At 38.9% G+C, this 12361-nt stretch overlaps 1 protein-coding gene across 1 annotated transcript in view; it reads right to left on the reverse strand.

Annotated features, from left to right (window-relative positions):
- Positions 1–3387: 3387 nt before the first annotated feature.
- The window catches only part of KYNU (kynureninase), a 57549-nt gene continuing 48575 nt past the window's right edge, over positions 3388–12361 (reverse strand). Inside the window, exons 11-14 of the mRNA XM_051622743.1 lie at positions 10321–10373; positions 8732–8817; positions 5206–5436; positions 3388–3713 (exon numbers count right to left, since the gene is read on the reverse strand). Coding sequence (XP_051478703.1) covers positions 3561–3713; positions 5206–5436; positions 8732–8817; positions 10321–10373 — 523 coding nt within the window. The 3' untranslated portion in view covers positions 3388–3560. The remainder of the gene's footprint in view (positions 3714–5205; positions 5437–8731; positions 8818–10320; positions 10374–12361) is intronic.

Here is a 12361-nt window from a genome sequence, read left to right on the forward strand (position 1 = left end):
AAATATATGTCACAAATATTGACAAAAGTTTAAGCTTACGATGCAAAAGTGTCTCTCAGCTGGTCATAGAGAGTGAATAGCTTTTTAGGGACACATTTTCATCAGTTTGGGTGCTCAGAGGTTCAGCTGGGAATCTGCTGAGATTTTTAAGGGTCTCTGCACACATCAGCTCCCTCTGAACACATTAGATCCTGACATGTTAATCGCATCTGGAACAAGTGGGGTTTATAAGTGAGTGTCTGAAATAACAGTCTTACCTTGGCCATGTCTTCATTAGATTGCTGCCACTGCTGTGATATGTGCACATCCCCTCAGGCCCCTCTCTGCACATTTAGCTCCAGATGCTTATTTTCACCTTTCTGAACACAACCAAGGCCCAACCCTACCCCTGGGGCTAGAATTCCCACCTGTACCCAGTTGTATTTGGGTATATGACCATAACATATTGTCACATAGGTTAAAAAGTTAATTATTTTCATGATCTCCCATCTTTCCTTTCTCCTTTCATCTTTCTTCCTTACCCTGCCCAGCCTATGCTGCTAAAAGGAATGCAGGGTGGATTCTGCAGTAGTCAGCCCAAGGGCTCCCTGCCTTTTGCATTCTCAGTTCAACTGTGTCATGTCCTTCCCACTGAAAACCTCAGATGAGAAAGTAACTGTATGCCAGGCTTTTTTGTCACTCAGAATCTTCTCTTCTTTTGGAAAATAAATACATCCTTTACTGCTTATAGAAGAGGACTTTGTCTTCCCTTCAATTCTTCTTACAGTGAAACAACATTAAAAATGCACGAGTGGATCCTATAGAATTTTCCTCTCATGTTTTCCACAGCTACAGTGGGTTCATGAAACCTTACACTATTAAATTGTGCTGTGCTGGGAAAGACCATATAGCAAGGATCTACATTTTCACATTTCCTTCATTTTGTAGGCATTTTATGACTCTACCTGGGTATCAATTTTCTGTCATCTGCAGACACTCATGTCTTGCACTTTCATTTGAAAAATCTAATTTCTTCAGACAATCCAAGAACTAAACGTTATCACAATCGGAATACAGTCATACTTAATACTGAATTTTAAATCAGAGATGTAACTAGCAAGAAGCATTCAGGGTATATACAATTAATTATTTCACACATAATTATTCCTGATATTACTCTAACTGTGATAACTTAGAGCATTTGAAAAAGCAGACTGTAATATTCTTTTTTTTCTTTTTTTTTTTTTTCCACAGAAGCTCTTTCACTTGATATTCTTTCACTAAATAATATGTAAAATACTGACACCTAATGTTAACTTTCAGTATTATTCATTTTGCAAAACTTTTACCAGAAATAGGGAAAAACCATGTGAAACTGATGCTTACGATGTAGTTTTGTTTCAGTAAAATGTGACACAGACTTTCCTCAGCTTTTGGAAATAATTTTCTGAATTCATATACGTGACTATAAAAGCAAAGAGCTTTCATGTTTATCTTCACAGCTCACAGGTAAACAAGAAAGTAACTCAGAAAAGTTGAAATAACTGATTTTTGGCACACTGAATTTAATCAAATCCATGACACAGAACACAAATGCTTATTTATAAAATCAATATTTGTACCTGTAGCCTGAAGTGTTACTAAAAGACAAAATACTATTAAACGTTTATCAATAACCTGTTATCTTGTGAACCCTGGACTGTAAAGAATCAGTAAGTACTCTACCTACCCCACTTGATTCACTCTCTTCAACAAAGACTCAAGTTCTTTTCACAGTTTGTGAATTTAATGCAGATGCCAAACAGTGACCTCAAAATTCACCATTTATCTCCCTGCAACTTTCCAAACAGCTCCTCCAAACCTGATGTCTATGTGCTATTTAGGAAAAGATTTTGAGGTTCTTACTCTTCCTGAGTTTACCAAGGTCAAGCTAATATCAACACAACATATTTTATAGTATGACTTAGCATTATATCTGGGTTTATATGAAAGGTCCTTTTCTAGGATGGTGCCACTTGACAGATGAAAGTAGCTGTCCTGCAGATGCAAGTATAAAAATAAAACCACAGACACTGAAATTCAGATACCTGATCTTCTATACCATGACAGTCTCAGCTAAATTAAAGAGCAATGACACCAACATAATCAAAACCCCTTGAGCGAGCCAGAGATTTCCAATTGATTAAGACTCCTGTGCTATTTTTTATGACAACATTCTTAGTTTCAGAAGCTGTTCTTACCCTTCCCAGGTTCTAAAAATACCAACAGATGTTTTTATTTGCAGTTCTTTCAGCTTTTCCCTACCCATCACAACCAAAGAAATAGGTATTATTGCAGAGCTACCCAATTTTTAGAAATTTTTGAGCACAGGCAGAGACTGTGAATGCCCTTGTGTTTCCCTGTGCAGCAGATGCTCAAAGAGTGCAAAAATTTCAACCAGGAAAAATGCCCTTGAGCCACTGGATTGGAGTAGTCCTCAGTTCTTCCCCCAAATCCTTCCTCACCCTTGAAATGGAACAAAAAGAACTACCAGAAGACATTTTCTAAGTGTTTCATACCAAAGCTCAGACACATTGAGTACCATCAGAGAGGAGGTTTCAGCTGAATCTTGAAAAAGAGTTTGGGTTGAAAAGCTACAGACTTAGAGGTTTAGTTGCCATTCATGCCAAGGTGTTATTTATGTCTTAAAACAACAGGGAGTAAAGAGTTGGATAAATGTAAGCAGTTTTTCTCCATTGCTTTCAGCCCTCTAGTGCAAGCCTCTGTAAAAAATTAGGCCACACTAAGTTAACAAGAAGATATTTGGCTGCTGCTTAAGCAGTTCAGAGTTCATTGTCCATAATCCAAAATAAGGCTTGTTAAGACCTCAGTAAGTGCTCACACAGCCCTTCACTCCGGCTTACACACACTGAAAATTGTTCTCAGCTTTCTCAAGCCTATTATCTCCAGGATGACTAGCTAGAGAAAGATAAAGTTTTGTTTTAGCCAACTGTATCACACGAAAGAAGGTATCTGCAATGTAAATTCATTCTTCAATTAAATCATTAATTAAATGAGAATTTCAAAATGTTGGGCCCTTTGAAAAATCCAGTATGCAGCAGTTAACAGTTTTTAAACAACTAATTGTTCAACTTCTACTTTTCAAGTATACTATGTACTTGAAATAGAATTGATAAATTAAAAATGTAAATTGGACTGTATCTTTTAACTGTTGGTGATTTGTCTGTTTCTCACTACTATTATGCACCATTTTTATAATAAAGAAGGGATTTTTTTTCCATTCCTGCTCTAGTTGATAGCAATTCTTCCATGCTTCTCCAAGTTAATGCAATGAAACTACATAAAATGTTTAAGAAAAGCCCCATTAAAATATACAAAGCATACTAATTCATGAAGTCAAAGTCAAAGCAGAGTGGAAATATGAGCTTTAATAAAACTATGTCTGTTGTAAATAACTATTCAAGCACAGTCATTTTTTTGCAAATTGCATGGGATATAGCTCAGTCTAGTCAAAGCAAAGAATCGCTCAGCGGGATAAATGCATCTTAGTCAGAAAGAGATTAAAAGATACAGCTGAGCCATCAATAAGAACCAGATAGTGCAGTATTGTTTGCTGTTTGTTTTGAAGATGTAATTGCAGATCCCAGGATTTCAATAAATCTGTGCACATCACGGAAAGAATTGTAGAGAGGAACGGGGGCAATGCGAAGAGCGTTTGGTTCTCGCATGTCACACTGCAAAAGAGAAAGGGAACGCTCAGTAAATTCAGGTCACTTCACATTTATCTGTCAGAATATGTTTAGAAATGTCATCCTTGTCTTCAAGGAAGAATGACTGGACTGACAAGGAGTAAAAAACTTTGGGACCCCAAAAAACTGCTGTGAGGAGCCTTATTGTCAAGAACATAGCAAGAAGAGTAGTGTGTTGCCTGTAAAAAGGTGCAAGGCTGAGGATGGGAAGGAACCCAGCAGTGCCACTGAGGGGCTCCAAACCAGCTATCCAGCCCCACCATTACCCTTAGTGCCTACAGAAACCCACAGGTGAAGAGGAACACAGGTGACAAAATAAACCACCACAAAACAGAAACAAGCCAGCATGGTAGTACAGCTACCAGTAATGTTGCAGGGCTTGCAGTATTTTTCTCCCTCCCCTCTGTGAATCTGAACATCTTGCTGAACAGAATAATCCCTCATCTTTGAAACACATCACTGCGTCTCGAAGACAAGCCAACATTGTAAGGCCTTGTGCTGTCTTAAAAGCAGCAGTTCCTGGAATTCCCTGGCAGCACCAAAGCAGCAGCATATTTAACCTAGAAGAGATGCTCTTTGGGGACACAAGTAGAAATAAAACTTGTATATAATTTATATAGCATTATCCTATCAGCCTCACCTCCCAGCACTCCTGCATCACCAAGTGTATAGCCTTAAATTTGGCTTTTATTCTTTTTTGAGCAGTGCTCACCAGTAACAGTGCCCCTTCTCCTGGCTGCTAAAACATGTCTCTGAGGGAAAGATATCTTTTTTAACTTCTCTATGTTGGTGCCTTGCAAGGAGTGAAGGTTTGGCCATTTGCAGACCAGGGAGGGGACTGGTGGAGGTTCAGAACAGTTTGTCACCATCGGGCTGTGGTGTTGAGGGTGGTGAGCACTGCTGGCTGCCAGCAACCTGGGGTGGCACAGGCCTCCTCTGGGTGGTCCCTGGCCTCATGCCTGGACCCGCTGGAGGGGATCAGGACAACCACACCAAAGAAGAGAGACCTGTGCAGGCAGTACATTGCACTGGACAGCTCTAATATCCTCAATTTATTTATTTATTTTTTTCTCCAGTGATTTTTTGTTGTTGTTCATTTATTTTCTCCTTTTTCCTTTTCCTGTCTTTCCCGTTCAGACCATGAGCTTCACATCCATAACACCTCCCACCATAACGCACCCATAAAGCAGGTCTAATCTTAATAGTGCCTACTGTGTGCTACTCACAGGACTACTAGAAATAAATCAATAGAGAAAGGACAATCTACAGCCTAATAAATACTTCATAAAATAACTCTACTCATTAGATTTATAAAACAACACTTATTAGATTGAAGATGCTATGGAAGCAATTTTCATTATTCTCAGTCTTTTTTTTAGCTTTATATGAGACTATTTGAATAAAAGCACAATTACTACTTTGTTATCATATAGGTTCACAAAACAGTACATAATAAGATGAAGTTTGATTTACTCACAGCTACTCCTCTCTTCTCCAGCTCTTTAAACACAGACTTGATTGGAAGGGAAAAACACAGTGTGAGTTGGCACCCTCTTTCCTCAATCTGAGATGGTGTGATTATTTTTACAAAGGGCTTCTCTGGATTCGTTTTATCCTCACTGTAGTAATGTTTTATCAAGTATTCCAAGTAACCAGTGAGTAGAATGGATTTCCTTCTCAATGCTTTCATGGTAGTTTGACCAAAAACCTATAATGATTTTGAATCATTAGAATGATAATGCACTGCTGTAGAAAATAAAAAGGAAGCAAAGAAGACTGAAAGGGAAGCAGATTCCTTTATACCTTGTCAATGGACTCAAGTGGTAGTATCAGAGATTATACCTAAACATGGGAGGATTGGGCTTTTGAAAATACAGGATAACGGTATTTGCTTAGATAATGGAAGACATTTCTCTCTACTGTTAAAGTTTTACATTCATCCATATGGGCATAAATGAATTTGCACACAAAACCAGTCTGCAAAGAGAGGATTCATCTGCATACCTGATAAATTCTCTACATGTGCAAGAGGGCTGCATGAAACTCAGAATCCCATACAAGAGTTTTCTTGTCTGTACCTCAAGTAAAAAAAGTCAAGGGTCAAGACTGAAACATCACAACTGATCTATAAACCCTTGCTTCTGAAAAGACAAAATTTGTACTAACATCCTGACTTCAACGTTTTAAAGTCCTGTACAGGCAGGGTTGCAGGCTCTGTCTCTGCTAGTCCACAAGGAAAGGTATTTGCTTGATTCTGTTGTAAGTGCTCTGTGCCCTTGCACAGCTGCCAGGACTGGTGAGCTGCAAAAACTCAAAACATCATGAGACATACAAAAGTGATTTCTTAAAAATGGCAGGGCTACTTTGCCATCTAGACAAGAACAAACAACGTAGCAGAAGAGTTTGGACACAGAATAAGCTAAGAGACCTTCTGCTTATGCTCTGGAAAGACTCAGTCACACAGAAGGATAGAAAATGCAGCCCTGGAAATAATTCACCCCTGCCTTCCTCAAACCTCTTTTCTTTTTCAGGGAAAAATGACAAGATATAGACATCCAGGTACTCAGCAGTCCCTTCAAATCAGATTCTGACACATATATTCAATATTGCTGCCCATGGACAATCATGCCTTCACTGACTGCAGATGCAACATCAGAGGTGGAGGCCCTGCATGGAAATCCATGCTCCTCACTCACAAGAAATCACTGCTCTAGTCTGAAGGAGTAACACTTTTAAGATCACTTGTATCAACACCTGAAAGTGTGTATAAAGAGGTAACTGAGGAATCCCACCCAAAACACAAGGTCAGGTTCCCAGCAGCATCCGGAAATCACTCTTTTGTAGAAAATCCCAAGTATTGCTTCATGCTGCTCTCACAACCACTAGATGCTGCACAAAACCAAAAGCCCCTACGTGCACTTTCTGCAAAACAGAACATGGCTGCTGTGAGACAGGCTCTGCAGGCAGACTGTGCAGTCACAGAAATAAATGTGACAAGGACCAGAGCCACCAGCAGTCAGTACTTGCCCCCAAAAATCTAGAGGTGTTTCCCCCACCAGGCGGACAAGCAGAGGGCACACTAATGGAGGTAAAATAGAGACCTGCCTCCTTCTGGGCTTTGCAGCAGTATGAGGGATGGATCTCCTTAGGCTGCATGCTAAAATCTGTTTGCTCAGGCTTTGTGCAAGGACTACTTGGCCTCCTGGGTGAAATTGTGGGAAAAGATCTTTTAAATGTGGCTGTCGAGCGCTCCCCTTTTTTCCATAAAAGGGAGCAGCAACTGCCATAACAGTCACTTTAAGCATTATTGAGGAATAACATGCATTAACACTTGCAGTTTCCATTGTTTCCATTGGAAACACTGCCTTCTGCTTAATGTGTCCCAGTGAAGGTGGCATGCAATTTCACTAGCCATCTCTTGCCAGACATGAAAACTATTTTGTTTCCCACTGTATTAGAGCAATTAGCACTGGGAAATCCTGGCTGTGCCAAAAGGTAATGCAGGCATGGGAAGGGGAGGCGATGGAAACTGCTCAGCCCTCATTGTTCGAGGCTCCCTGCAGTGGGCTAAATGACATCAACCCACACAAACTGGAGCACTGACAATCTGGGTCATAGCAGAACAGCTTTCAGCTTATCTCGAAGGTCACATAAAGTTTAAAAAAATATAGTGGATGTTTAAGGACTCGCAAAGTAAATTGTCAGGCAGGACAAGAAGCATTGCTGTGCCCTTTGCAGTCCTTCAGCATTACATGTAAGCTGGAAAGAGCACAACTGGCAAGCCTCTGAATTTGTTTGCTTAAGATACTGTTTTTTCAGTAAATAAAGAAGAGGGATGTACAGCATATGGACGTTGCTCTTTGTTCCAGCATCAGCTTTGCCATCACACCAGCATTACTGGAAACCTAGCAGAAATAAAAGTCTCCCATTTATACTGATGGCAAAATCTTGCTAAGCAAGACTGGTTTGAAAAGCAGCTTAGGAAAATTTTAATTTAGTAGCATATGTAGCATATATTAAGGAAATCTATGTAAAACCACCTTTTTTGGCCACCAAGATCTGGAGTCCTTCACTTCAGGAATGAACCATCCATAAGAGAAATGCTGCTGTCTCAATGTGAAACACAATGCAGTACATGGTGCTTTGAGGACACCCACATGCCTTCAGACAGGGCTGAATTTTGCCCCCCGAGGGGGACCAGAGGACTTTCAGCTCACGGGTCACCCCTTCCTATCCAGGAAGGGATCAGCTCTGGATGGCAGGAATGCCCTTTCCACAGCCACAATCTCAAGGATTCATATAAAGATGGGACAGAGATGGGGCTTTGCTACTTTGGCCACCAAAATCTAATGAAGAGATGAAACAAAACCTATTCTGGAGTTATTCCACACATGTGAACTCCCCTCTTAGGAAACATTCACAGACAGCTTCTGTCTTTTCTGTTTGTAATCAAAGGGACTACAGGAGATGACAGGTTCCTTGAAACACTTCTTCAATTTAGACTCCAGGACACCAAGTGACCTCATCTGTTTTCCTCCATAGAGGAGCTAAGGCTGTTTTACCCAGGGAAGTACATGTAGAAGCAACTCTGGATGCAAGTTTTTAGAGTTACATGATTCCTTCCTAGAAAGTTCACTGACAGCATCCTTTCCACGAGTTGCACCAAGGTGAGCCCTGAATGTCTCTACGGGAAAAGCCACCATTCATGTCAAGCTCCAAAAACCCAGGACACAGTACCAGGGGTCAAGCTCAGAGGTGTAAACCTCACGTATACTGAGTCCAACAGCAAAGTTTGTGAGAATAGAGAAGGGATGAGACATTTATTAAAGGCTTTGGTCTCTCAGGATTGTGGGGTTGCTTATTTTTCATTTCCCCCCTTCCTTGCTTTTTAGCTATTCTGCTTTTTTTTTTTTTTTTTTTAAAGGGAAACAGCAATAATATGCATAATAGTAATTTAATATTTTTATACTCAGATTATGGCTCAAAGTAAAGCAATTACTTACCTCTAAACTAGCTTGCAGAGCACAAACCAGTAAAATTGGAGGATTCGATAACCGAAATCCATTAATTCCTTCACTTAGTTGCAATTCTGGAAAATGAATAACATACATTAGTGTTGTTGATTTCTTCCTTTTAATGAATTGGACCTTATCTTGAAGTCTGTCCTCATGCAATAAAATATTTCCCTAATGTGGCCTGTGGGCATCAGTCATTAAAAGGAAATAGTAATCTAGTCACAGCTAATACTTTTAACTTAGAGAGATGCCCAATTTTATCCAGCAGACTTCATTAGTGGCTTCATGGGAACTAGAGAACTGCAATTAATTTGTTTAAATGGTGTGTGTTAAAACCACCTTTACACTTCAATCTCCTTTCACACTGGCACAAACCAGAGAAATTCCAAGTCAGCAGAGGCCTGCTCCTGCAGAGCTGTGGTGCTGCCACGAGCAGGGAATCATGTCCCTTAATTTTATTAAAGTGACGAGACACGTGGGAGACCACATATGCAGCTAAGTGTAGCTTCAGGCCACACAGGGAAGTTGCACTGACTTTAGGCTGTGAAATTTCACAAAAATCTATTTAATAAGTCTGTAAAACCTTGCTGTAAGTTCTGTGTCACTGTTTATATTTCATGCTCCAGCACCAGAGCAAAAGGATGCTGCGGAGGAAACGCTCTTCGTGTGCTGCAGACTGGCTCATTTTCTAATGATTGTTGCCCAACTTCACCCCTATAAACTGCCCACAGAAATGAAGAAACTTTTTTTTTTTTTCCTCTTCTAACAGTATTTCAAGGCAATTTGTGTCTCCTTCTGGCTTTCCATAGTGCCACTCTCTTACATTTGTCAGAAAACAAAGAGCAGACTGAGGCTATTAGGGAAGCGTTCTCTAGCCAAAGTCACATCAATAGGTGCTGCCAGAAAATTAAAAATATATTAAAGAAAACCTCAACCAATCAAGCCAAAAAGCTCCTTTCTCCTCCTCATCCCTCAGGATATTCTCTCTGCCATACTTTAAAATGAAGCTGAACAGTCTAGTTGTCAGATTTGGAAAGGAGTCCTCCTCTCATGTCGGGAAAATAAATATTTACTGTTTCAGAGCAGGTTTGGTTTTGTCTCATAACCCTTCCTGTGCTTAGTGCAAGGGATTTAAGAGGAGAAATTAGTGGTATTTCATGACTTATGTCAGGTTGCCTTACCTCTATTTATATAATTTCTCATTAATTCCAGTGGAACTAATCCTAAAGTAAGATATTACCAAGTGAATCATAGCACATCCTCGCTCCTCAGAGACTTCCGTGATTAATTCACTGAGATACTTTGAAACTTTCATCTATATTCTACATCTGCATTTTGAAGGTATTTCAGCAAAATATCTAGAAGCAGACAGTCAGACCCATATGCCCAGAGATGAAATTTATTCCCACATTTAATTCATCAACTCCATTGCATTCAGGATGAGTTTAGCTTAATCCCTTGAACGCAAGTGAGGAAATGCAAAGTTCTGTCCTTTCTACTCAAACTACTATGTAAGTGAAGCAGATTAGACAGAAGTACATCAAATAAGGTAAAAGTGGAGGTGTAAAAGTACATACTGTTTTCCATGAGGAAACGTGTTTTGAAGTCGTGACCCCACCAGCCAATTAGCCTAAGAGTTTGTAAAGAAAATAAATTAATAGCAATCTTGGTATAATGTATTTTAATTTAGATTTGAGAGCTCAGAAATATATAAGCAAGATTAAGAAGTAAATACATTTCTTAGAGTGCATTTCTAACAATGACATTAAAATACAATAAATTACATAAATAGCTAGCTCTAAGAATTTAATATTACTATTTGGGAATTTCTCTTTAACTACTAATGATAAAAATGTGCCACATCTTTCAATTAACTATTGATTTCTAACAATATCCATTTTGTCTGAATTAGTTTAATTTTTTAAAAAATATAAATATTTCCACTCTTATTCCAAGGTATTAAATTGAACCCACCTGCTAAACTTAGTTTAATGAGTACTGAAAGCTAAAATGTGTTATAAAATCTGATTTAGTTTCACTAAACAAAGGAGCTGGTGATGGACACAGGCAAAGAATAGGGTCCTAGGCACTGTCTTCTCCTTCCTGTGAGGCAGCAAAGTGAATTCTCAGTAAACTTCTCCTGAACTGAGCTTATGACAGAATCTTTCTTTAAATTAAAAAACAAAAAACTAAAGCAGTTTAACCCCAAAATGAGGTTTTTAGATCATCTAAATAAATAAATAAATAGATATTCAAGATCAATTAATTTGAAAATAATTTATTCAAGTTTTTTAAACTAGGATGATGTTACATTATTAAAATTTTTATATTTGCTGAAAAATACGCTCAAGAATATAGCTATAAGCAGTTCCCAAAGCAGCAGTCAACACTACAAAATCAAGGAGTCTCTTCCCACCTCCCTCGGGTTCTGTACTTCTTAACTCCCTATCTGGTAATATCAATAACATCAGCACCACTTGCAATTTCCTATGTACCAAGGCTATTATCATATCAGTCAGCACCTTAGAAGTTCAGGAAGGAACGTGTGGCCTCCAGGACTTGCCATATTGGACACCACTTCTTCCAAGGCTTTGCTCAGTGGTCTCTATGCCAGGTAGCAGAATTGTTAGGAAGGAAGCCTGGCAACTACTCAGAATTTAGAATAGCAAAAAAAATCTACAGGTAAAACCCATGGTAGATCAGCCTTCCTGGAAGTGAAAAAGGAAAAAGAAAGGCATTGCCCCTCTCTAAACCATGAGGACTTCTTTGCAGTATGCTTAAAAGAGCTTAGCTCTGCAGAATTAAGACCACATTTGAGTTAAAAATTTGCTCTATGAGTACCATTACAGCATGGTGTAAAATAAGGTACTTCATATTTCTCTGTAACAATATAGGTTTTATGTCTACTTCTACAAAAGGCTCCAAGCTGTATCCAAACATAGTGTACACAGGAAAAAGCTTTATTGCTGCAGGATGTTTTTATTATTGCAAGACCCATGAAAATCAATAGTGCAATATACATTCATTTCAAATGAGGTATTACGTTGCCAAAATGAATATATCCCAAATAAACTATAATGCATCTTCCACCCAAGCAACTCAGTTACTGATGCTTTGGATCATAAAAGGTATTCCAGCTATTTAATATGAACTGCATAATATATACAGAATATTTTACTACGAAACCTGGATATTGTGTGATACTATAATATGCTACTGATGTCAATGGCAAACAACATTGTATGAATTTCAAAATTTTTTAACAGAAAAAACCAACACAATCCATGGGAAATGTAACACTTGGACTATTACTCTGTAGCAAGGAGAAAACAAAACTATGTTCTGTTTGGACCACATCCTAAAGCCAGAGACAAAACAAATATCAACCAGAGCATTAGCAGGATAGGGCCTGATGAAAAGGACTCTGGTTGAATTTTCAATGATCAAAACTTGCTAACTCTGAAGCTGGCTCAAAACCAGGCCTCTGCTGCAGCTCCACGTCTGCAGCTTGGAAAATGAAATTTCAGAACTTTAAAAAAATCCTTCATTCTGTCATTTTGGAAGAGACAGTTTTAGCTCTCTTGCCCTTTCTTACCACAACTTTGACAATTTTCTTTT

The sequence above is a fragment of the Apus apus genome, chromosome 6, assembly GCF_020740795.1.
Source record: "Apus apus isolate bApuApu2 chromosome 6, bApuApu2.pri.cur, whole genome shotgun sequence".
Classification (NCBI taxonomy): domain Eukaryota; kingdom Metazoa; phylum Chordata; class Aves; order Apodiformes; family Apodidae; genus Apus; species Apus apus.